The following is a 27090-nucleotide window of genomic DNA, read 5'->3' as shown; positions in this document are numbered from 1 at the left end:
TATTTGGGGGGAAAATAGCAAAAAAATGAGTTTTTTTTGGGAAAAGGAGTTCACTGAAGTTTAACTTTTCACGCCCCACAAAGGCACAAACAAAATCTAGTCTCCACCAGGTTTTACATTCAAACGCTAGAGACCAATAAAGAAATGTGGATGCCGAAGTAACAAACGTCTATTTCTTACCACCTGCTCCTTCCAAAATGCCCCGGACTACTGCCTGAACACCGCTGGGTCTCATCAACCTTTCAGAGAGGAGCTGCCCACACAGACGCCGGAGCCATGCTGGGGCCCGACACCTCACTTGCATCTTCCCTTCTGAGCAGGACTGAAAAATGAAGGGAAATGTGTGAATGAATGTCAGCGTAATGGATAGGATTTTTGTTGTTGTTTTTCAGATAGGATTTACAGAAATTAAAAATATACAAATATACTGAGTCAGACTGATAATTAACAGTACGCTATACAGACTTCAAAAGGGCAAAATTTTTTCTTTTAAAAAAAAGGGGAGGGGAAGAGTTCCCTGGTGGCCCAGTTGTTAGGATTCCCTCAACGAGGATTCCTTCGACTTTCGCTGCCATGGCCTGGGTTCAATCCCAGGTTGGAGAACTTAGATCCTGCAAAGCCATCATGGCAAAAAAAAAAAAATCTTTATAAAGAAAAAAAAAAATCTTTGTAAACATTTATAAAATCTTCTTCAGCCTTACTTTTAATTTTAAGGAAGTAAAAATACAATGAAACTTCTTCAAAAAATATCAAGTGAAATTTCAAACCCAGAAATATACAAATGTGTTTGTGAATAAAATATAGACCTGGGGGACACAAGATCCATGTAACCAATCTGAATGCAGTCCTTCCAATCAAATGCAGCTTCCTAAGAAGACTCACCACTAAGAGGAGAGTCCCGAGCGGTGAGAGGGCACTCCTGGCCTCTGAGTTCGTAGCTACTCTGATTCCTTTTGACATAGCAGCTTTAGGAAGAGTTAGATTTCCTCAAGAACTCCTTTTTGAGAGTTCTGTGGCACCACCATCAACAAAACAGTCTTGCTGTCCCTTATTTTGGGCTGGAGTGCAAATTAGAGTGTGGTCATTCATTGTGTTTAACTGTGTTTTATGTGTGAGCATAAAACTCAGTGAAGGAAACATTTAACCCCACACTAGCCTGTTCTCTCTTTTCCAATCATTAATAATTAAAGAAATCTGCGGGGTTGATGTGCCATGCACTGTGTTAAGTACCCCACACACAATCTCAAAAGGGACTTCATCAGGAAAGTGCTGTTGTCATCCCCATTTTATGGGTAAGGAAAGTGAGGGATGGAAAGGCTTACCAATTCAAACAACTGCACACTGAGGTTGAATTCCAGTGTGCCTAACTCCTGGGCCTCTGCTTTCCACCATGTCCTTATAATGTATTTTATTTCATCTGGCAAACTGTGGACTCACTCAGAGAAGCAGGGCATGAGCAACAGGGTCCCAATATGAGGCTCTAGTAATATTCGAGGGATGAGATGAAAATGACTTCAGCAAGGAGATGTCTTTTTGGTCAGCTTCAGCTGGTCCTACAGTTAACTGTTTTGACCCTTCATGCTTTTTTTTTAAAAATACAAATTTATTTATTTGGCTGAACCAGGCCTTAGTTGCAGCATGTGGGATCTAGTTCCCTGCCCAGGGATTGAATCCAGACCCTCTGCATTCAGAGCACAGGGTTTTAATCCCTAGACCACCAGGGAAGTCCCATCCTTTGGACCTTCATGCTTTACTCATCTAAACTCATAACTAAAATTTAGGTACTAAAAGGAAATAGATAATTCCAGCTACATCACCAAATTGAATAATTTCAGATAAATAATTACTTTTAAGGAAAAAAGAAACTGTATTATGCTGAGCAGAATATATACTATTACGTTTTTACTCTAGTTTTAATTCCTTGACTTCAAATACTCCATTCAAAGAATAAGAATACTCCATTCTACTTTTGCCAGAAGAATACTGTCAAAAAACAGCCAAATTTTAGTTTTTTAAAAAAAGACCCAGTTTGAGAATGAATAAAATGTATTTTTGTCATAAGCCCTAAAAAATTATCACAATATTATTGGGAAAAGTGTCCATTTTTCATTAAAAGAAAAATTCCTTAAAATTATCCCAGAGGTCGGTGTAATTTAGTTTGGCAAATACCATTTAACAATCTAAAAGATGAAACAGGATTCACTTAGACTAATTTCCAGGAGAAGACAGTTGCTTAGTCACTCAGTCGTGTCCAGCTCTTTGCAACCCCACAGACTGTAGCCAGCCAGGCTCCTCTGTCCATGGCATTTCCCAGGCAAGAATACTGGGGTGGGTTGCCATTTCCTTCTTAAGGGGATATTCCCCACCCAGGGATCAAACTTGGGTCTCCTGCATCGCAGGCAAACTCTTTACTGCTGAGCTACCAGGGAAGAAGACAATACGCTACACTCTATCATTAAAGTTTCACCCACAAGAATCCCCCAGGTGTACATACCTGGGGCGGTCCTCCCTGGAGGATAAGTAATTCTCGGACTGCTAATGGCTGATACACTTGATCCAAGATGTCTCTTAGGGCCTTCCTTGATAGGGCTCTTTCTTCTTCAGTTAACACCTAAAAGAAACACGTCCTTGGCTTCTGTGAGATACAAACCAGGCAAGCAAGAGAAGGTAATGCTCTGCAACAGTGAACAAAGATGCTTGTGAGGGGAGCAGGAGGCCAACTTCTTTTGCCTCTTTTTTTTTTAACTTTTTATTTTGTATTGGGGTATAGTCAATTAACAACGCAGTGATAATGTCAGGCGGACAGCAAAGGGACTCAGCCATTTATATACACGCATCCGTTCTCTCTCAAACTCCCCTCCCACTCAGGTTGCCACATAACATTGAGAAGAGTTCCATGTGCTATACAGTAGGTCCTTGCTGGTTACCCTTTTTAATTCTTTTGCCTCTTGGTTTCCTTCCATTCAGAGGAAGCTATAATAAGGACACACTCCTGGCCCCCTCTCCATTCCCTCACCCACTTCTGGGCAGGAGACTGCATCCACTCATCTGATTGCTGAGTTCTGGCACACACAGCTCACTCTTCAGTCCCTTGGGCATGAGTGCACAGTCTGTTCTGCTCTTCTGTGCCACAGATTTTTCAGGGGCATGTCCTCTGCATCAGGGCAGAAGGAACTGCGGTTTTCTAGCACCCTTTAAAACTGGGTGAGAAGTGCATCTCGTTGTGGAATGCACTGTTAGGAGACCCATGGGTCTCTCTCTATAGACCTTCCAGCTCTGCCTTGATGATTAATAAAGGTGACATTCTGATTTGTCATCTCTTACTCTGTTAACTGTCCTTTCATTCATTCAGAATCTGGGCAGCAAAGAGGGTGCTGTTTAATTGGGTCCCTGCTCCAAGCCACAACAGACTGACCCCCTTTGGGAGCTTCACACTCAAGGCTCAGAATCCTGCTCGATATGATTTAGTAAATTGTGATGCAGATGCTGATCAGAGCAGGAGCTGTTGCGGAACTTGTCCAGCTTCATACGGTCCACCCACCATGTCTCCCCTTCTCCTTCCACCCCATCACTTGGTCCTTTCTGTGTTTCCCTTTTCTTTTCTCTCTTCTGCCTGAGACCTCTGGGTACTGCTTAGCTCAAACAATAGTCATAAGACCTGCTCCAGATCCCTCATCTCAAGGAAGTGCAGATAGCAGGCACTGATGGAGCTGTCAAGACGCACACCCTGTTGTAAAGAGCACAGAGCTCCACTCCGCAAAACATAAGGGCACTGGAGGAGACCATAATTTCATGTGACTACTCAGGTGACGATGGCTTTTAAATGTTTTCTGTTTTTTCTTTTGTGAGCACAGGGAGAACAAACAGAAAAGGAACAAGCTGGAAGGTGACACAGAAAGGCTGACAGAAAGATGAGCTGAGTGGACATAATAAAATCTGGATGCAGGAGCGAAGGAGTTACACTGCATGTGACCCTGGTGACATTTATACCTTAACAGCGTCTTCTGTTAAGGTTCCTGTGCTAAGGCTGGCAGTGCTCTCATGGGGAAGCATGGTGCACTTGTGAGTCTTGTCTCCCCAGTGACTGTGTGAGCTGTTGGAGAAAAGGACCACATCTAATGCTTTTGTATCCTTCACATCACTTTATCGTCCAGACGCTCAAATCCTTACTGACTGTCAACAAAACACTTGCCTGTACCCTCAACACCTAACAACCAACACTGACTGGATTGTGGAGGGAACCCAGTGCTTGCATACTTCATCTCACTTAATCTTCCCAAGAACTTAATGAAGGAGGCGTAAACAGTTTAATATTAATATTAGTAGTAGTAACTTTTTGGTAAGCACTGCTGGGTATTGGGCCAGGTAACTTACACACATCATCCTTATTCCTCACAGCCACCTTCCAAGGTGGGTATTGTTTTTTTTCTCAAGGCAGGCATTAATAAACACATTTTACAAAGTTGGGAAAGAAACAGAGATTCAAAGAAATAGCTTGCAACAGCTGTTTCAAAAAATGGAAAGAAGGGAACAGGTGAAATGGACTCTCCAGGAGTGAAAGGATTTGTATTTAATAAATGGAAGATCCAACCCCCTAAAAAGATTCGTCTATCCACCAGAGATACTTAGGCATTTAATAAAAATTCTAGGTCTTTCCATCAGCACTTTTCCAAAGAACTGAGATGATCTCTTATAGCAACCACATACAAGGACACACAGATTCTCACACACTCTCTTTCTCTCCCCATGGATGCTTACCTCTTCCTCAGGACTCAGCGATGATCTCTTGCTTGGGCAGAACCCCAGCTGGCACAGACCTGCTGCGATATCCCCCAAATGGCGGCAGAAAACCAGGCTCCCCAGAGACGCGTGCTGAGCAACACTGATGAGGGCCCTGCAGCTTGTGTACAGCCTCCGGGTTGCGCTGGGAGCAGTACTGAGACACACCACATCCTGAACGACGGCCCCAAACTCAGTCCTGAATCTCAGAGGGACTCCAACGCCGGGCGCGAGATAGGGGCAGACACCCAAGGTCACTACAAACTGCAAAACCGACTGGACAGTCTTTTGCTGGGAGACGCTAAGTGTATCTGGGCTCAGGGCAGGAGCAGTTTCTGGAGTCTTCGGGTTGGGTTCACCTGGACTGAAATCAGCTGCCAGGTGGAGCATGGTTTCCTTCAAGCACAGCAGCAGCAGTAAGGTCTGGGAGGTAAAACGCCAGGTGACATCCACAGAGTCTTGCGGCCATTCTGTCTCATGAGCAATTTCATCCCGTAGGAGTTTCAGTATCTTCCAGTGAGGATCTTTCAGGAACTTGTCCTCCAAAGCAGACAGGTTAGATTTTAAAGTAGCCAACAGGATGTCATGTTTCGTGATCTGCAGTGAATTTGAGCCTGATCCTTCTGAAGAAAAATCAATCAAATTACATACATGGAAAACAAATTGTGCTTCCCTCCATGAGGAATGCCTTGCCCACTCCAGTTCATCTTCTCAAGCCTGACTCAGATGTCATTACTTCTAGAAAGAGGGCCCCCAACTGGGCCTCCCCAGCCAAGGCAGAATTCAAGACCACATTTCCTGCCTTACCACAGCACTTTGGATGTAGTTAGAATTATGTACATAACACATTATATTGGGTTAGCCAAAAAATTCATTTGGGTTTTTGATAGCATCCTATGGAAAGACCTGAGACAACTTTTTGGCCAACCTAATACTTCATGGAGTTTGTTTCCATTCCCCACACGTTCTGAGGGGACAGGGTGCTTGCTGCCCCAGAACCAAGAGGCCAGATCTTAATCAACTTACTGGGCTGAAACTATAGCGAGAACAGAAATCTAAAAAGGTAAACATTTACAACAGAAGGCTTATTCAAGCTGTTCTAGATCCCAGGGATAAGGCACTGAAGAAAACAAAGTCCTTTCCATCATAAAATTACAACCAGTGAGGCAGATCACAGAGTATGGACATGGGATGCAAAGAAATTAATTCAATCACACACACTCCCTAGTATCTAGTCTCAATTTTTCCTGAACTCTCCCCAAATGGTCTTTACTGCCCTCTGCTGGTGAAGGACATCCTTGCTGACTCCCTCCTTGAAACGCTCCTCTCTTAGGTTCTGGGGCAGCAAGCACCCTGTCCTGATTTTTTCCTCCTACCTCAACGGCCATCTCGAAACGTCTCCTCTACTGTCTCTTTTCCTCTACTAGATATCAAAGTGCTCCAAGGCTTGTCCTGAACTCTGGATTATCTTCCTTGACAGTCTTATTCAGGCCTAGGTCTTTAAAAATGAGCTAAAAGCTGCTGCTGCTGCTGCTAAGTCGCTTCAGTCGTGTCCGACCCTGTGCGACCCCATCAACGGCAGCCCACCAGGCTCCCTCGTCCCTGGGATCCTCCAGGCAAGAACACTGGAGTGGGTTGCCATTTCCTTCTCCAGTGCATGAAAGTGAAAAGTGAAAGTGAAGTCACTCAATCGTGTCCAACTCTTAGCGACCCCACGCCCACCAGGCTCCTCAACCCATGGGATTTTCCAGACAAGAGTACTGTAGTGGGGTGCCATCGCCTTCTCCGGAGCTATAAGTTAACAGCTTCCAAACTTACATGTCTGGCCCACGACTACTTAGAGCCCATGACTCTAAGTTTCAGAGACATATTTCCAACTGCTGAATGAAATCTCCACTTGGATATTTCTTAGGCTTTTCAAATTTAACAAATTACTGACTCTCACAGGTACCTTACACTCCTAAGTACAATCTAACCTGGTTACCAACTGGTAACATCTCCACCTTTTTCTTTTATCCAACCCATCACCAAGTCTTTCCTGTTCTGCTTACTAAATCATTCTCAAATTTATTCGTTTTTATCCATCTCACGACTACAACCTTTGTCGAAGCCATTGACACCTTTAAACTGAAGTACATCAGAACCCTCTTGCCTGGCTTCCCTACTTTCACTCTCCCAAAAATTTACTTTTCACACATCAGATCCTCTTAATATTTAAAACAGATTTCTCTTGAGAATTCCCTGGCAGTCTAGTGGTTTCCAATATTGGAGCACGGGTTCAATCCCTAGCCGGGGAACAACCTAAGATTCCCACATGCCACGTGGTATGGTCAAAAATTTAAAATAAATAAATAAATAATAAAATAGATTTTTCTTGGTAGAAGCACGCACACACATTCCTGACATATATACACCTAAAAGCGGAAATGCTGAGACACAGATATCCGGAATCTCAATCTAAATATTATCTCCTCAGAGGTGGCCTTCCTTGACCACTCTAAAAGCCATCCCCCACACTCTTAACTCTGTGGTAACACCCAATTTCTTTCCTCTATAGTACTTATCATAATCAGTAATTATTTTATTGATATTTACTTTCTTTCTTCTCTATTAGAATTTAAACTTAATGACAGTGGGTACTACATCTCTCTTGTTTGGTGGGTGCTTTGCACAGCTGACATAAAGTAAGCCCCAAACGAGTATCTGTAGTTGATTGAGTAAAAGAATGAATGAAGAGTGATAATAACGATCTCCTCAGAACTCCTATAAGACCAAGCCTCTCACAGATAACTATCAACTCTGAACAAAGAGTAAAAAGCAAATATCTGAAGATGCCTGGAGGTGATGAAAGGGAACAAAAACTAGAGAAGGCACCCAGGAGGAAAAAAACAGCACTGAAGAAGCTTCCTGCTTTTCAGTCTGGCATTAGGTCTTTGCATACCAAAAACACAAGAAGAATTTCATCTTACTGACTTGAGAACCAAAGCACAGAATTCAGGGCAACTACAGCAGGTGGGAAATAAGAAATTTCAGAAAGTATAGAACCAGAGAGGAAGAGCTCCCAGTTCTGCATTCAGTCAGTTCAGTTCAGTCACTCAGTCGTGTCCCACGACTCTTTGCAACCCCATGGACTGCAGCATGCCAGGCTTCCCTATCCATCACCAACTGCCGGAGCTTGCTCAAACTCATGTCCATCAAGTTAGTGATGCCATCCAACCATCTAATACAAACTGCTTAAATCTGTGGCTAATCTTTGCACTAAGCATCTATGGGAAGCACTTTACATACCTCGGCTAAAATGGAAAGAATTGAAAAGAGCTGCTGCCCATTGCAGAAGAGAGAGCTTAGAGTATGAATCCAAATGAACTGCCTACTTTAGGGAACTCCCTGGTGATCCAGTGGTTAGGACTCAGCACTTTCACTGCCGTAGGCCCAAGTTTGATCCCGAGTCAGGGAACTACAATCCCACATGTCATACGGCATCGCAAAAAAAAAAAAAATGCCTACTTTAAAACAAAACCAAACCAAAGAAGATCAATCTTCTCCAGAGGACTGTAACAGAATCTAGAGTTTCAACAGAATATCCTTCATGATGTCAATGATACAATCCAAAAGTCCTAGACCAGATGAAGAAACATGAAAATGCGATCCACCTCAAGAGAAAGACAATCAAGTAGAGACTGATCTGAAATGACCCAGGTGTCAGACTGAGCAGACCAAGATTCTCAAGCAACTCTTATAACTGTGTTCAAGCACGTGATGGAAAATACTCATTATGAATGAACAAAATACAGACTCTCAGCAAAAAAGTAGCAAGCATTTTTTAAAAACCCAAATGAAAATACTAGAATTTAAAAACAAAATATCTGAATTTTTAAAAAAACTCAGTGGATGGACTTAACAGCTTTGAGATGACCCCCCCCAAAAAAGTGAACTTAAAGATATACATACCCCTAGAAATTATTCAATCTGAACAACAAAGAAAAAAAGATTTTATAGAAACAGAGCCGTAGTATCTGTGAACACCATCAAATGATGTATTTGTAATAAAATAGAGAGTAACTAGAATAAAAGGAGAGAAAATGAAGCACAAAAGGATGTGAAGAAATAATGATCAAAATTTTCCAAAATTTAGTGAAGAAACAAATTTACAGATTCAGTAAGCTCAGTGATGCCCAATCAGGATAAGTTGAAAGAAAATCACATCTAGGCATATTACAGTCAATCACTGAAATCAGATAACGATCACACTGATAGAGGGCAGAAATCAACACAATACTGTAAAGCAATCATCCTCCAATTAAAAATAAATAAATTAAAAATTAGACAAAGAGAAAATCTTGAAAGTAGTCAGAAAAAAGCAGTCAGCATAGGAGACGAATGCTATGAATGACTGTGAACCCACAAGCAATGACTTAAAAGATAATGGAAAACATTGAAGTGGTAACAGGGCAAAAAACAAACAAAAAACAACAACAACCACCTGATGTGATGACAGGAGAAAAAAACCCCACCTATCAAGTCTCAATGCTATATCCAATAAAAAGTAATCTTCAAAAATGAAAGGAAAAGGAAGAAAAACTAAGATAACTGACTGCCAGCAGATCTGGAACACAAACAAATGCTAAAGGAAGTTCTTCAAGCTGAAGGAAAACAGTACTAGATGGAAACCTGGATCTTCAGGAGGAAGGAAAAGCATCAGAAATGGTAAATATGTGGCTAAATATAAAAGATTCATTTGTCTCCTCTTTATTTGTTTAAATATATATAACTGTCTAAAGTAAAATCTATAAAACTGTATTATGGGGTTTATTTCTTATATAGATACAATAAACATGAAAACTATAGTATAAAAGCCAAAAGGTGTGGAAGGCTATGAAAGAACCCTCACAGTTACAAGGTTTTTATGTGTCCTATGAAGTGGTACAAGATAAATTCTAAGCAGATTGTGAAAAATTACGATGTATATTGTAATTCTAAGATGACTACTAAAAATGTAATGCAAAAAGGTGGGTTATAATAAAATGCTGAAAACATAAATGAAATCAAACAACAATAGATTTCAAAACTAAAGTTAATATATCTTCTAAGAAAGATGCAACTGATGATAACTAAAAGGGTGTTCAACAATACATTATTTATAATAGTGTAAAATTAGAAATACATGTTGAGTAAATTGTAGTCTACCTGTATCTAACATACTGTATTTTATATGTAACATTTGTTTTGCTTATTATCGTCTCTCCACCAACGAGAACAAAAATTCCTTGAGGACAAGGATATTGCTGTTTTGTTCACTGCTGTGTTCTCCTTGCCTGGAACAAGGCCTGTCTGACACAGCAGCTGTTCAAAATAAGTAGTTATTTATTGAATGAATGAATGAATGACGGATGGATTATTTGAAGCCATTATACTATGGTGAACATTATTCAATGACATGTTCACTAAAAATATTCTCAAGTGAACAGAGCATGAAATACTACATGGGGAAAAGATATGAACAGTTTACAGAAAAAGAAATGCAAATTGCTCTTAAACATGAACATATGATCAACCTTGCTCCTAAGAGAAAAGTAAATTAAAACTATACTGAAATATCACTTCCCGTCTATCAAGTGGCTAAAATCCAAATGTTTTTATAACACATTGTGTGCTTTGGGGAAACACACACTTTCATACATGGCTGGTAAGAGACTAAAATGGTACATTCCCTAAGAAGAGAAATTTGGCAATATCTAACAAAATTATATAGGCATTTAACCATTGGCCCAGCAATCCCTCTTCTAAGAGTCTATCCTATAGATAGATACACAGGCAAAAATGCAAAGTGACATACACACAAAGCTTCTCACTGCCATACTGTTAGATATGCAGCAGTAGGGAAGGGATGGGGCTGAATCAAAGTGTGCTTTGTCTTGCAGAAGCTAACCCTTAAATTGCACCAGGTGTCTCCAAAAGGTTACAAAACATCCAACAAGACACTGGAGTACAAGCAAACACTCAAGCACCTGTCTGCTTTCAGTTTTGGGCCACCTAGAGCAACCGCTGCCTCTTTATAATGCTTACAGATGATCATGCCTGCCCTTTCATGAATATGCATGCCTCCCAGGCTTAACACTACCCTGGTCCAGTGGTTAAGGGAGATAGTGCTTTGAGGCCTATTTAACACAGAACAAACCTGACTCCATATTGGGTCTCTTCCTCTAGCTCTAATCTTTGTGCCCTAGGACCTGAAATACACACCATAGCCTTTTCTCTACCTCCTAGGTTTGACCTTTAAAGGTGTAACTCTTTTCCACTTATACAGAGATAAAAAGTTGCAGAAAAAATAACATTTCTCTCCATTGGAGGTTTATAGGAACATCATGGCTAGATCAACAACTGCGCCAATTCTGCAACAAGCCAAACCCTATCCCCTTTTAGTAAAAAAGAAGCCTGAATTCTAACTAGGCTAAGATGGTTTCCTGGTACCACCATCTTCTCAGTCTGCTGGCTTTCCAGGTAAAGTTGTTATTTCTTGCCCCAATACCTGTCCCCCAATTTACTGTCCTGTTCTGGTAGAGCAGTGAACAGTAATAGCTTGAACTTGGTAACACTATCTCCCTGACTCCTTACTTGTCACCTGTAATAAATACTTCTACTTTAAGAAAGTACTTGGTGTGTTCACTAAGGACCCCAAACCCACGGAGTCTGGTAAAAGTATTTTTTTATATTAACAAATAGCTTAAAACAACCCAAATATCCATTCATAGAGAACTGATGAATAAACAGTGGCATATTCACATAATGGAATACTATACAGCTGTAAAAGGGAAAGAGGAAGATTTCCACGTACCACTATGCAGCTATCTCTAAGGCATACCGAATTTTAAAAGGTATAGAAGAATGTATATAGTATGCTAACTTTTGTGTTAGAATGGGAAGGTACACAGATTATTTTTATTTTTTAAAAGTAGTAGAAGAACAAATTAAAAATTCACTATAATGAACTGTCTATAGAGAAACAGAAAATAATCAGTGGGAGTAGACAAGGATAAATGTATCCAGTTTTAGAGTTTTCCTCTTAAAGCACTGAATGTCTCTCACGAGCTTCAAAGGTGGTGCTACTAGTAAAGAATCTGCCTGCCAATGCAGGAGATGCAGGAGACATAGGTTCAATCCCTGGGTCAGGAAGATCCCCTGGAGAAGGAAATAGTAACCCACTCCAGTACTCTTGCCCGGAAAATTCCAGGTACAGAGAAACCTGGTGGGCTACAGCCCATGGGGTCACAAAGAACTAGACACGACTGAGCACACACACGTTTTTCATAGTTTTAAAAAAGAAAAATCAAAAATAAAATTCAAAATATTACTAAAGATAAAAAACAAATGAACCTAAAAATTCTATACTTTATGTCCAAGGTTGCCAAAATACAAGCTACAGGTCAAATCTGGCCCTGCACCTATTTCCACAAATAAAGTTTTACTGCAACACAGTCATGCTCATTTATTTACATATTACATATGGCTGCTTTCGAGCTATGATGGCAGATGTGAATAGCTGTAACAGAGACAGTATGGATCACAAAGCCCAAAATATTTACTGCTTGCTTTTTACAGAAAAAATGTTCCAGCTCCTTCTCTAAACCAAATTAGCAGCATAACCACACATAATTATTTCAAATGACTTGAAATATAGAACTTTGTACATCCTGAGGGCAAAAACAAACAAAATCCCTTAGAAACAGTAGGTTTGTTGATGATAGTAATGTTGGACTTGTTATTGTAAAAAATTATATGCATGTGTGAGTATATATGAATATGTGACTATATATTTGCATGCATATATATATAAAGTAAATAACTGTATTAATTTTATTAGGAATCAATATTTACAGGTAAGAGAAAAGAAATACAAAGATGAAAACATAAAATACAGTAAAGAAGAATGGCTAGGTGGACAAACACATGTTAAAGAGTCTAGGTCATGGTTATGAGTTTTCATGGTAAAATTCCTTCAACTTTTCTATAAGCTTAAAATTTTTCTTAATGAAATGTTAGGAAAAATTTAAACTCTGTAACATTTCATTTTAACTGGGAATATCAGTAGGAACTTTCAATTTGCTTTTTTTTGTTTTCTGAAAATCCACATATTTCCTGGCTCTAATCATTGAAAAAGTCTGGAAGCAATGACATTTCAGTGGCAATAAATATTACTAGTGTCCATCTTATGGTCCCTAAATATCACTTATTCTTAAAAAGAATTGCTTTCAAGCATTGAGCAAGAAATGTATAAGATGAATCTGAATACCTTATGTCTTAAAGCAAAGAAGCAATCATGACTACTAGGTCACATCAAAGAGTCCAACAGCTAACTTGAATGACTCCCACAGGCTACAGATGGAACAATTAAGAGTATCAAGAATAATCACTACAGTAAACTGAAATATATATATACAAAAACATGATTACATAATAAAACAAAACCAAAAAATATCATTCCGTTGGCTAAATTTGGAGACTAAGACACTAACGTATTTTTCTGAAAACTGATGGATAAAAGAACAGGATGAACCTAACTATGAAAACTTATGTGTGTGTGCCTCAGTACACACATAGAAAAAGATCTCAAAAGCTATACTTCAAAGTGTTAACAGGGATGATCTTTGGATGGTAGGACTTTGGGTGATTTTTCTTTTTTGCTTCATTAAAGTTTTTTTCAGAGTGAATATGTGTTGTTTCTGTACTAAAAATATATTTTAAGGTTAGAAAACAGTATGTAGTATATGAGATCATTTTTGTAAACAAATTATATATATGTATATCTCTCTCCAAAATGTAATCTCTGGAGTGTGGGATTAAGGTCATTTTAATTTTCTTCTTTTAGCTTCTCTGATTTTTTTTTTAAAGCTTTACTATAAGTAATATTAACTACTTCTATGAAAAGAAAAAGGAACAATAACATTTAAAAATGTTATTCAATTTAGTGAGATCACTAAAATAGTGAGAATCAGAAAAGTAAGATTTTTCAGGACTTCTCTAAGACTGTTCAGGGCAAGTGTTCTGACTCACTGGCATAAATATCTGTTGTCTTTAAGTAATATACACCTAAACAGGAAATGAGTGCTTTCATAGCTTGTTGCCACTAATGATTAAGATCAATAAACAGTCTCTAAGTAACTTCCTGTGACTTTATAAGATCTTGGAACTTAAACATGGGACACAAAGAAAGTGATTAACAAAAGCTACTAGCCCTTTTTTCTTAAGAGCCCCTTATAAAGTGGTCTCCTCTGCCCTCTTCTGGTGATAGAAATAAAAGCTACTTGAAAATAAACTTGGCATTCTGAGAACAGCAGTTCTCAAAAGTGGGGTACAGGGTCTCAGGTTTTGAGGGCCTCCCCAAGAATTCTCTCAGAAAACCAGCAAGGTCAAAACTATTTTCATATTAATACTAAGACAGTGCCTTTTATGTTCTCATTCTTTCTTGAGTGTACCAAGTATGAAAATTCATTGAGTTCATATTCTATATTAAAATCAACCTTTTAAGAAATTACCTCTTGTTGAGTTTTAAAGACGAATACACAGTTATCTGAAAAGATGATGGAAATTTCCTCCCTTTCCACTTAAATATATAGATGTCTGAGTCTAGATATCCATCCGTTTCAATAAAAAAACCTGTCATGACAGATTGAACACAGAAGCAAATATGAAAACCCAGCTCTCTTCTAATAAGTCAGACAGTTAAGATTTGCAAAAGTGTAATAAAACAATGCCATTCAAAAGTAAAACAATGTTACTCTTCCAACTGTTATTTCAGAAAAATATATTTTTTTATGTTAACATGTAACAGGTTTGTGACTGTTGTATTTAAATAAATTTAAAAGAGTTCTCTTAAACTCTTAATTTGTAATACAGTAAATATTGATATACATAACCCACATAAAAGCTCTTTTAAGTCCTCAACACTTTTTAAGAGTGTAGGAGTACTGAAACCAAAAAGTTTGAGATCTGTAGCCTTAAAACAAAGTTTTTCAAACTAGAGTCATATAGTGCTTCTGTAACTTTTTGACCATTTATTTTGAGCACCAGCTGTATTGTTATTTGCTTTATTCATTTATTTCTTCAAGTTAATCTTCTTAAACTTAAATTAGTAATAGTTAATATACTATCCTAAGGGATATGTATTTAATTCAATCCTTGCACCAACTCTGTGAGGTGTGTGTGTGTGTGTGTTAGTTGCTCAGTCGTGTCCGACTCTTTGCGACCCCATGGACTGTAGCTTGCCAGGCTCTGCTGTCCATGGGGATTCTCCAGGCAAGAATACTGGAGTGGGTTGCCATTGCCTTCTCCTCTGTGAGATGTAGAGTATTAATATCCTTATTTCCAGATAAGAAGACTAAGGTTAAGGCATTTGCCAGAGAGCATATTCAACTCTGGCAACCCAGTTCGAGAATCCAAGCTCTTGATCACTATTTGAAGCTTTTCAGCCTCAAAATGTTTCTCTACATACTGCCTACAACCATCCCCATCATGCTTTGGGAAATGCTCCCCTCATAAACAAAGTTATTTATTCTTTCCACCACCAATTTAAAAGTCCATGCTTGTGACATTTAAAAGCAGACTTCATAATTTGTGTGGTACTTTTTAGTAAATCCAAACTGTAAAGTAAAGGACTTTACTGGTGGTCCAGTGGCTAAGATGCTGCACTCCCAATGCAGGGGGCCCAGGTTTGAGCCCTGGTCAGGGAATTAGATCCCACATGCCACAAGAAAGATCAAAGATTCTGCATGACACAACCAAGACCTGGTGCAGCCAAATATATATATGTGATACAGCTTCATCATATACAAATTACCAAAATTACAGCCCCCCAGTTCAGTTCAGTTCAGTTCAGTCGCGTCCGACTCTTTGTGACCCCGTGAATTGCAGCACGCCAGGCCTCCCTGTCCATCACCAACTCCCAGAGTTCACTCAAACTCATGTCCATCAAGTCGGTGATGCCATCCAGCCATCTCATCCTCTGTCGGACCCTTCTCCTCCTGCCCCCAATCCCTTCCAGCATCAGAGTCTTTTCCAATGAGTCAACTCTTCTCATGAGGTGGCCAAAGACCCCCAACCACCACATAATTCAATTTTAATGACTGAGTTCAATGAACATATATTTAGTCTGGCAAGTTATCATTATTTTTTTTAAGGAAAACTATTGCTAAAATGCTGGGAAAGACCAAGAGCGAGAAGTGGGGAACAGAGGATGAGACAGTTGGATGGCATTACCAACTCAATGGACATGAGTTTGAGCAAATTCCGGGAGGTAGTGAAGGACAGAGAAGCCTGGCATGCTGCAGTTCACGGCATCACAAAGAGTCAGACACAACTTAGCAACTGAACAACTGCTGAGATGACCTCAAGCAAAACTTCACTAAAACTGACAACCCCTTTCCAATTCTGCTTAACACACTTCCTAATAAGGGAAATGGAGCTATTACTCTTACTTGCCCCGCAACTGAGAACAGAAATGGAAGGCAGGTGAAGAGAAAATACTTAATCCTGTAGACCTTTTAATAGCTCAAAAGGGAAAGACTCGGTATCTTCCTTCCTTTCTGTCTATTCAATTACCATCTAGACTGAATTCTCCTTCCTCTTGTATCCTTCCTCAGCTCCTTCCTCAAATAACTCCTAACTAACCAACCAACTGCTACCTGTACCCTCCATTCACCACTAGTATTAATATTATCTGCTATGTTGAATATATTGGCCTGTATGCGGGGTGGGGCTTCCTCATGGGCTCAGCAGTAAAAAAAAAAAAAAAAAAAATTGTCTCCTGCAGTGCAGGAGACACAGTGATCCCTGGGTTGGGAAGATCTCCTAGAGGAGGAAATGGCAACCCACTCCACTGTTCTTGCCTTGGAAATACCACTGACAGAGGAGCCTGGCAGGCTACAGTCCAAAGGGTCTCAAAGAATTGGACACAACTGAGCGACTGAGTACACTATATTTGGAGTACCATCTCCCCAAACAAGATACTTGAGAGCACAAGTTGTTAAATAATATTTCTATCTCCAACAATAACTGGGGACAGAATACTACATACAGTTGACTCTCAGTAAATATTACCTCAAAAGCAGTCAATTGAAAGACCAAAAGAAGCTGAACTAGCTGGAGGTACTTTTAGCAAATACTTTCATCTTGTCTCAACACCCTCTGTCCATCACGAACATATGAATACTTACTACACACAGGTATTTCTGTAATTCCTTCAGCAGCTGATATGATGAAAAAAAAAAACAGCAGAAAGATTCACACAACATAACCTATTCACACAACATAACCCAGTCTTTCTGTGAAAATAATATCATTTTACCAAATTATTCTTTTTCAAATAATAATGCTTGATTTCTCTTAAGCTAAATGAATACATGTAGAAACTCCACCACATACTCTGAGAGTTAGAGAGGGTCTTCCAAAAACGAAGTGTGTGTGCTTTGTGACAGATGACTACTTCCAGACTATTTAACTTATTTAATCCCTGTCCTCACTAATGTTCTAGATAGTTGCAGTTGCTAGACAAGCAACCTCTCCACTAACAAGTTAAAAATCTATTGTGCAGTTTAATTCTTCACTGTGGCAAAGTAGTATATATAGTTCCATACTACAGTTGAAGGCATCTGAAATTCAAATCCTAACTCTACCACTTAGGAGACTGGCATTGGGCAATTTCCAATGTACCTGAGCCTTGGTTCCTTCATCTGTAAAATGGAATACAAGTAATACCTATATCATGGAATTGCTGTGAGGATAAAAAGATCCATACATAAATAGCACACTATAGGGGTTGACACTTAGCAGGCACTCAATTACTTTTTTTCCTTTTTGCTCACACTTCTCAGCTGGTGGATCTTAGTTCCCCCACCAGGGATTGACTCGGGCCCTCCACAGTGAAACCAGGGAGTCCTAACCACTTGACTGGCAGGGAATTCCCCCTACTAGCTTTCACTTGCCCCTAGTATGATACACTTACTGTTTCCCGACTTTTCTAAGTTTGGGGTGGAGGTGGGGGAATCTCAAAATGTGAGACTGGGAACATAACCTTCCCGTACCTTACCTTCCTCACCCTACAAACCCCTTCCTCCAAATTGTACACTCTAATTTAAAGTAGGGCCCTATTTCATATGTATCTTCCCCAAAGCTCCAGATAACATCAGAGGCTCCATACTGAATAATCTGCTTTGGTCTGACAAGAGGGTTCGGTAGACTTCGGTTCTAAGTTCGTGTTCTGCCTCTAACCTGACCATCTGATCTTGATCAGATTATTTATTCTCTTTGATGAGCCAGGGATATCCTCAGGAGTAAAAGGATCCTTTGAGTGCCAGGCTACACCACTCCCAAGGTCCCTTCTGATTCTAAACTGGGAAAGATTAAAAGTGACTGTAAATCTCTAAATCCTCTCCCCAAAACGCAGCTCAAACGTCACTGCTTCCTTTCTCTGGACTCCTTGGCACTCTGTACCAATGTCCAGTGTCCACATGAGACCCTGCGCTCTCAAGAAGCTCGGACCTCTTTGAGGCAGCTCTGGGAGACTCTCTGAGGCTGTGGTTGCAGTCCTCACAGAGCTGCAGTAAGGACGGATGAGAACACGTACCCACGGTGCTTAACACAGTGCCTGGCCCAAGGTAACCGCTCGAGATACTTCGGCTAGTATCAATATGCAACGGTTCCCATCCCTCCTTGAACCTCGGTTTCCTGAAGGGCAAAATGACGCTGGACAGACCCTGCCCAAAGGCCCCAGGTGCAGCCCGGCGCCGAATTCCGTCCTCTCACCTCCCGGGCTCAGCAGCAGCTTCAACGCCTCCAAAATCTGCTCCAGACCACACTTTTCCAGAACCCTGCTACCAGCAGCCTGACTGACCGCCGCCATGACTGAAGCGCAAAGCTCTACTGGCGAGCTGCGCATGCGCCTCAGCGGAACGGTGCCGCTGCCGGGTGGCGCGGGGCCGACGCACTAGGGGCGGGATCGACTCGGCTGGGAACGCCCCCTTTGGGAAAAATGTTTTTCTCTCGCCACCTGTATTTCCTGGGGGTAGGGGAAGTAAAAATAGCTAACGCAAACTGTCAACGTGCACGATTTGAGAAACTCAACGTGATTAACTTCTGTATAAAGGATGAGAAGTAGTTTATAAAATAATATGAATTGTATTCAGTATGAAAACATTTGGTCATCAAAACACTTAAGTAGTAAAGTAATCAGATGCTGCACCTTCTTATAATGAAGTTCGGTATGTAAAATAATACTCAAATTGTTTAACTTCTTCAGTAGTGATATTTGTGCTTCCCTGGTAGTTCAGACGGTAAAGCGTCTGCCTACAATGTGGGAGTCCCGGGTTCGATCCCTGGGTCGGGAAGATCCCCTGGAGAAGGAAATGGCAACCCACTCCAGTATTCATGCCTGGAAAATCCTGTGGACTGAGGAGCCTGGTGGGCTCCAGTCCATGGGGTTGCAAAGAGTCGGACACGACTGAGCGACTTCATTTCACTTCACTTCAGTGATATTTAAAAATAACTGCTAAAGACACACACCTATTGCAAATAGCTGCAAATATTGTTCTTGATATGATTTCTTAAATGGACTAAGTACTGCTGCTGCTGCTAAGTCGCTTCAGTCGTGTCCGACTCTGTGCGACCCCATAGACGGCAGCCCATCAGGCTCCCCCATCCCTGGAATTCTCCAGGCAAGAACACTGGAGTGGGTTGCCATTTCCTTCTCCAATGCATGAAAGGGAAAAGTGAAAAGTGAAGTCGCTCAGTCGTGTCCGACTCTTAGCGACCCCATGGACTGCAGCCCACCAGGCTCCTCCATCCATGGGATTTTCCAGGCAAGAGTACTGGAGTGGGGTGCCATTGCCTTCTCTCTTTGCTCTATTCAGACATCCCTGGAAAATTCAGTGTTTGTTAAAATCGTGCCACATCAGAATTGTGTTAATATGTAAAACAGAATGGGTTGGAGATATATCATCACTAACAACTTTTCCACTTACAGAAATCTTGGTGGGACATTAAAAATTCATATTGTCTGAAAGAAAGTGAAAGTGAAGTCACTCGGTCGTGTCCGACTCTTTGCTTCCCCATGGACTGTAGCCCACCTGGCTTCTCCATCCCTGGAATTTTCCAGGCATGAGTGCTGGAGTGGGTTGGCATTTCCTTCTCCAGCGGATCTTCCCAACCCAGGGATTGAACCCGGGTCTCCTGCATTGCAGGCAGACGCTTTACCATCTGAGCCACCAGGGAATGGCATGCTGGAAATCAAGGACAATGTTTCTGAGGGCAAGACTACCATGCCTGCCTCTCCTTTCATTAAAAGTCAGTAACCTCGCCTACCATTGTCACAACCGGCTCCAACACCCACTCTGTGAGACTGCGCCCAAGAGGCTGTCCTGCTTCTTTTTGAGATCCTTTGAGTTAGCCTGACGTCATGACTGATCTTCAGTACTTAGCTGCTGAAAGCCTTGGGAAATGGGATGTGCTCCATATCCAAGACCATGCCACTGGGGGAAGAAATGGTTCGTTTAACTCTCTCCTCCGTGAGTCAGGCCCCTTCCTAGTCACTCCCATTTCTCTGGACTCCAGCCCTATGTCATCACAGCCATTTCCTACTCTCAAAGGTAACAGAATCATTTTCACGAGGCTGTCTTGGGGAATCAAAGTGATACTGTTCTCAAGTATTTAGCAATGTCTGCCACACAGGAATGCTTAATAAATTGCACCTGGATCTTCATCTCTTCCTTAAATAAAACCTGCTAAAACACCTTTAAACTGGAAACTACATTTTTCAAAAAATATTTATTTGGCTGCACCAGGTCTTAGTTGTGGCAGGTGGGATCTTTAGTTGCAGCATGTGGGATCTAGTTTCCTGACCAAGGATCAAACTCAAGCCTCCTGCATTGGCAGCACAGTGTTAGCCACTGGACTGCCAGGGAAACCCCAGTCTTGCTTCCTTCTATCCCTCCGTGCAACCCACAGTAGCTTCCCCCTGACAAAGAGATTTTATTGGTTTCACCACATGCCACATCACATGCCACATGGATGGATATCCTTCAAATAAATTGACCTTAGAAACACAGTTTCCCTTTCCCCCTATTCAGTCCCAACAGAATGACACAAAGTTCAGGAATAGATATTTTAATATGAAGCTTCTCTCTCCATGTTTTGAATGAGCTTACCTACCATTTGTCTGACCTGGGATTGTGCAATCAAATAAAAGAAGTTTGACAATGGTGTAACAAAATTCTTTAATAAAATTTATAAAAAAACAAATAAGAATAATTTTTGCAGCTTGAATTGCTTTCCTTTTCCACTCCCAAAGAAAATACAAAATTGTCTGCACCCATACACATATTACCCTCAAAACTATAGTGACATTCTCTATGTAGAACTACATTAGAGTTTAAATTGCTGAAAAATCAAGACAGTTCTAAGAAGTGGTTGGGAGATGTTCCTTTTCTTCTAAAAACAGTTGATAGGTAGGGAAGTAATTTAGATTAAATTCTTGTCTATGGTTGTCAAAATTTTCTTAAAAGATGCATTTCAACTAAAAGAAGATCCAAATTAATGCACTCCCTACCCTCACCTTCCTTTGCTAACACCCTTTCAGTGAGTGTTTTCTTCCTCTGCAAAGGAAAAACAAATTGGATTTGAAAAATATTCTCAAGTTTCATAGCTGAAATTTGGGGCAAATGTGTCCAGACCAGCTAGCATTTTCTATAAATATCAACAACAGCAGGCTCAGGGATTCTGTGCTTTGGGTCCAAGGATCCTGGCAAATACATGTTGAGATTCCTCCAGTTCAGAATTTCCAGGGGGTGGAGGTAGAGCCACCGCAACTGCCTTCAACCTCAGTTGGCTCAATTGCCAGGCTTAGTGACAATTGCCCCTGCCATCTCCAAGCCCATTTTTCACATTTGCTCTCTGCTGTGCCCTCTTGCCAGCTTCTGTCTTTGGCTACAGCACTTTAGGCACTACTCTAAGTCCTGGAATATATCACTCTTTCGTTTTAGAGATAAATAAACATTAGAAGTCTAGTAGTGGGATTTCCCTGGTGGTCCAGTGGTTAAGAATCCTCAATTCCCCTGTTAAGGGACGCAGGTCTGACCCCTAGTCAGGGAACTAAGATTCCCCATGTCCTGCAGTGCGGTCAAAAAAAAAAAAAGTTCAGTGGCGCCTGAAACTCACCACCTTTTCTGGCCCTACCTCCCTATTTAGAACCAAAGTACCTTGTAATGACATTCACATGACCAACATCCTTACTCAGAACAAGTTAACTGGATAGATGCCCATTACAATTACATACTCAGAAGATAAAAATGAAAAACCGTTTAGCCGTTAAGGTCTTAAGAGTACACAATACCCACTCAGTACATGGCCAGCCTAAGACATAATCCTCTTTCCCTAAAAGAGCCCAATAATGTCTGCATCAGAGAAATGTAATAGAATTCAGGAGTAAGAGCGGATGTCAGAACACAGGACATCAGTGCGGTGACAGGAGGGACAGAAGCACACAATTTATGTGTATATATATATATATATATATATATATATACACACACACACACACACAAACACACACACACACACAATAGGGAAACTGACCCCTCCCCTTCCTTTGAAAAATGAGACAAAGCCCTTAAGGGAATCTGCAAGTTTCTAGCAGAATCTTCTGAGACTGAAACTATTATTTTGAAGTATTAAAATTTAGGGGTATTTTGGACATCATCACCATGTCAAAAGTGATGAAAGGAAAAAGATTACTCAAGGAATAAATCTAAATCGTTCTAGTACACAGATTAGATCTATAAAGTGGAAATCAGGACTATGCTATCACTGATCAGTCTCTTCTCCAGAAACGTATCCCGAGTGAAGGGAGCTGGCGAATAACCCGGAGTATGTTTCCCACATTTTCCATCACACGAGTATAGGGACCCATCTCTCTTCCCATCAGTCCTGAGTCCCTTAGTCATCCTCGCCGCCTCCATACATGTCCGCCAGCTTCTTGAAGCGATTGCCCCATTCATTCAGGTAGTCATAGTCCTGGTCTTGGTCTGACTCTGAGGAGTTCAGGGAGCTCAGACTAGCAGCTTCGGAACCACTTCCTTCATAATCAAACACCAGCAGAGAGTCATAGGGTGGGGCAGTGGGGTCACTATCAGCTGCCTTCAGGTTCTAAAGAAGGAAGACAATAGGATCTTTTATTGAGAGGAATTGTACACCTGTCATCTTAAGCAAAATACCTTCTTTTGGTGAATAAAGCAAAATGCACACAACACACAACAATGTAGCCATCCTGCAGAACGCCAGGGGCAATGAATACCAACAAAGTAAATTTAATACAGACTGGAACAGAAGATGGTCATTACACATTTCTAATGAAAGGAAAAAGTCTATAGCAGAATGTTTAAAGTGGTAAATTATATGTAGGCAGGAGAGATGAGTGCCAGCCAATCCAAACGGACAGAAACTAAAAACAGTCATACCAGGATAGTCTTGTGTGCTTGCTAAGTCGCTTCAGTCGTGTCCGACTCTTTGCGACCCACTGGGCTCCTCTGTCCATGAGATTCTCTGTCCATAGGATTTGCATTCTTTTCTTTATATACATTTCATAATTTATATTTTTAAAATAACAAACATTTTACTTTTGTAATTAAGAAACAGCTACAAGCACAAATAAACATAAATGGAGGAAAAGACCTGAGCCAGATGTATCTAAAGGGATGGTTTAAACTGGACATTCCTGTTCCCAGTTTTCTCTAAGACCCAGTGCTAGAATGGATCTGGCTTGGTCCTGTCCAACACAGCTGTGCTTCTAGAGTCCCAGGTGATGACAACTTCCCTAGAAAGCTAAAAGCCATAAAGACTCACTGAAGGCCAGTGGACCGTCAGACCAGCCCTGAAAATCATTCCAATGACCAAGCAAGTAATCAGGTAACATAGTTTAAGGAAACAGATCCCCCTGGACTATTATTTTCCCTGGTTCTTTGCTTAATCCCACCATTTCTTCCTCATCCTCCCTGAAGCTAATTAACTTAAAAGTCCTGAACAATAACCTATAGGATGAATTTCTCTCTTGCCTAACAGTTTGCTAGAAAGATTTTGGTCTTCTGCTGTGCTTTTCCTACTTCTTGAATGGAAAACAGGCCCAAGGCCTGGAAGCGTGGCAGCCATCTTGTGATCATGAGGCAACAAGCATGAGGCATGAGAACAAGGATCTACATGCATAGATTATGCAGCAGAAAGATGGAAAAAGCTGATGCTCCAGCCTGGACTACTTCCCTCAGTCTTCTATTTGCACAAGGTATCGTATCTATTTAAGGTTCTGGTATTTATAGCTGAATGCATTTCTGACGTATACAGAATGGAAGCTATTTTTCTGGCCCTCGAGTAGCCTTGCAATTACACATTTAATATTACATCCCAGTGCAATGCAGGGAAAGAGACCCATTAGTGAAACAAAACTGAATCTACGTTGAATCTCTTTTTCCTTCCTAATTCTATTAAATCCTTTCAAGTAAGTCTCAATTTTTCAGTGTAGACTTTGCAAATTCCCAAAGACTAATTCAAAGCGCTATTATATTAGTTCTGAAATTTAGATGAGGCACAAATTTAAAAAAAAAAAAAAAGGGGTGGGAAGAGGGGAGGTAGCTCAGGGATTGTGCAAGATGAAAACACGGTAAAGGAAAGAACCTAAAGACTTTTTCTCACTTTTGACGCAGTTGCTTCTCTCCAAATTTACCGATAAGCTTATTGCGCTTCGACTTTTGACTGTGCTTACTTACTTCATCAATAAAGTTTCCAATTTCATCAGGATTGGCAGGGCGGGGTCGGTACTGGGGCACACTCATGAGGGTTGGTGCCACGTCATTGCGAGTCACTTCAGGACGAGCATCCAGGCCCCTATGTAACTGGCTCAAGTCAAAGTCCTTTAGAGAAAAAGGTAAAAACAGGGTAAAGAGTAAAATAGAAACAGTCATAAACACAGAGTCATATATGGTTTACATATTATAGTACTGGATGAGGCCTTAAATGTCAGCTGTATGATGTCTACAACCATGTACCAATGTAATCTGAAATGGCAGTTAGTTGTTTGTTTGTTTTTTTTCCTGAAATGATAGTTCTCAACCTATGAGTTTCCAAAACAGCATTGGAAGGAAATTTAACATAAAAGCCTTGTGAGGAACACTTGTGGGAAGAGATGGAGATTGTTTTAAGAACTTTTCAAAGGGCATGATTATTAGATTATTATTCAACAAATATTCACTCCTTTCCCACCGTATCCTCTGTGAAAAGAACAGAAATCCATTTATGTGGGGCTTTATCCTTTGACTTGCTTTGACCAATGGGACATTAAAACATGTGACAGAGGCAAAGGCTTTAAGTGTACTTTGCTGGGACAAAGAAGGCAGGAATTACATGGAACTTATCTGACAGCAGGAACAAAATAAATGTTAACAATGTTTATTAATGCTGATGGTTAATGACAACAATTTTCTTGGGTAAGGTCTTTAAAAAAAATACACAAAGTGATGCAGATGTTTTACATGTCTGCCTTCTCCTAATCATTGCTTCCTCCAAATAAAGAGACTTCCATTAAGCTTTGTCCCATGGTTTTTAACACCCACCTGGTCTTCTTCTCCACCTCCTTCTTCATCATAGTAATACACATTGTCCCGGGTGTCATCTTCTGGGGGCAGTAAGGGCTCTTTGACCACCCTTCTCCTCCGAACAAGTAGTAGAAGCAGCAGAATAAGGACTGGAGTAGGGAAGAGAGAGATGAGAGCCACAAATCAGCAAGGCTGTAAGCAGCAGCCGGCATAGACTGGATAGACAGCTGTTAGGCAACTTACATGTCTTCAGGGCCCTGAAGTTAATATATGCAGCACAACACAGTAGACAAGTACATGTGACCTCAAGTGTGATCTTTAATTGGACCTTAAACCCATCAGTCATTTCTCAAAATCTGGGGCAAAGTACTCCAGGAGCAGAAATGGTCCAGATAAAGGCCTTGCAGCAGGAGCAAATTGGTGTGGTTAAGGAAAGGCCAGGTCAGCAGAGAGACCTCGTGCAGACCTCTGGAGGGACTGTGGCTTTGATTCTGAGTGAGTTAGAGCCATTGATGGTTTGTGACCATGACTGTGTCAGCCTCAAGGTTACTGATACGTACATATTATTCTTATTCAGTTATGGGGGTGGGGCACAGACTATGAAATCACATAGCACACAATGAAAAAACATTAAAAAATTTTTTAACTAAAAATAAATGATAGCAAAAAAATTACTTGGCATATGCTTTATCTTAAGATAAGCTTTAAAATCTATTAATTAATTTTCAAGGTTTTCATCTGATCTTGGGCTATATACAGTTAACATTGTAGAAGCAAAAGGCTGGAACACTCGCCAGCAGTACTTACTCAGAAAAGCAAGGACGCCTCCGAGGATCCCCAGGATGGCGGGAACTTGCAATCCTGCTTCGGCATAGGCCGTGGCCCTCCTGCAGTTGCTGACGATCCCATCACAGTCACACACGTGCACATCAAGTGTAGTCACCTGGTCTTTGTTCTGGTTGTCCATGAGCTTGAGATTGATTTTGTGGTCACCCACCTCTAAGGTTTTCTTTGGCTTCAAAATCAGAGACTCACGTTCTGAAGGAAGCAACAAAAGTGAGGGGATTGGAAGAGAAAAAGTTCATTCCAGACTAAAATGATTAAGGAACTAGAGACAGTCCAAAACCAAGTGAAAATGACAACTATTTGAGCTGCAGCTTAATGGGCAGCATGTCACAGACTCAGATGCTGATAATTTGGTTCAATGTCACAAATGCAAAAGGGACCAGGAAACATTACCTTAAAAGGGGTGACAGTGGATACTGAGAAGCGAAGTTCAGAAGGGCGGGGGAGAAGGGAAGCAGAAGGTCAGAGCAAAGTTTCCAAAATAAGAAAGACTCTGGTGCCCACCTTGGTCATTGTACTCAATGGTCCAGTTGACACTCGCCCCATGTGTCAGTTCTGCTGTGAAGGGGGAGGTGTTCGGGGGGAGATCAGGATCCATGATGTTGATGATATGAGGCTCGGGATTCCTCTGGCAGAAGTCCATGGCCCGGGGTTCTGGTACGGGGCCATTGTCATTCACATCATCGAGGAACAGGAGCAGGGTGCCTGTCCCAGTGGCAGGTGGAGAACCTAGTACAGAGGAAATGTCACAGCTCAGGATGACCAGTGAATCCCTACTGCCTCCCATCAGACCGAATCCAAATCTTGTCCTGGCTCTTCAGGGCTACAGCACCCAACCCCA

General features: G+C 40.9%; 2 protein-coding genes and 1 non-coding gene across 3 annotated transcripts in view; all 3 read right to left on the bottom strand.

Moving 5' to 3' along the window:
- Positions 1–18673, bottom strand: part of TANGO6 (transport and golgi organization 6 homolog) — a 179988-nt gene extending 161315 nt beyond the window's left edge. Inside the window, exons 1-4 of the mRNA XM_052656048.1 lie at positions 18577–18673; positions 4759–5402; positions 2495–2611; positions 181–322 (exon numbers count right to left, since the gene is read on the bottom strand). Of these exons, the coding sequence (XP_052512008.1) occupies positions 181–322; positions 2495–2611; positions 4759–5402; positions 18577–18673 (1000 nt within the window). The remainder of the gene's footprint in view (positions 1–180; positions 323–2494; positions 2612–4758; positions 5403–18576) is intronic.
- A 1295-nt stretch (positions 18674–19968) lies between these two features.
- On the bottom strand, positions 19969–20040 carry TRNAC-GCA (transfer RNA cysteine (anticodon GCA)). The gene has a single exon. It is a non-coding gene; the product is annotated as a tRNA-Cys (tRNA).
- Positions 20041–22758: 2718 nt separating this feature from the next.
- CDH1 (cadherin 1) overlaps positions 22759–27090 on the bottom strand; it is a 70063-nt gene continuing 65731 nt past the window's right edge. Inside the window, exons 12-16 of the mRNA XM_052656171.1 lie at positions 26754–26978; positions 26211–26441; positions 25422–25552; positions 24579–24722; positions 22759–22968 (exon numbers count right to left, since the gene is read on the bottom strand). Coding sequence (XP_052512131.1) covers positions 22759–22968; positions 24579–24722; positions 25422–25552; positions 26211–26441; positions 26754–26978 — 941 coding nt within the window. The remainder of the gene's footprint in view (positions 22969–24578; positions 24723–25421; positions 25553–26210; positions 26442–26753; positions 26979–27090) is intronic.

The sequence above is a fragment of the Budorcas taxicolor genome, chromosome 18 (genome assembly GCF_023091745.1).
Source record: "Budorcas taxicolor isolate Tak-1 chromosome 18, Takin1.1, whole genome shotgun sequence".
NCBI classification, from domain to species: Eukaryota; Metazoa; Chordata; class Mammalia; order Artiodactyla; family Bovidae; genus Budorcas; species Budorcas taxicolor.
This window is presented reverse-complemented; position numbering and strand designations above follow the sequence as displayed.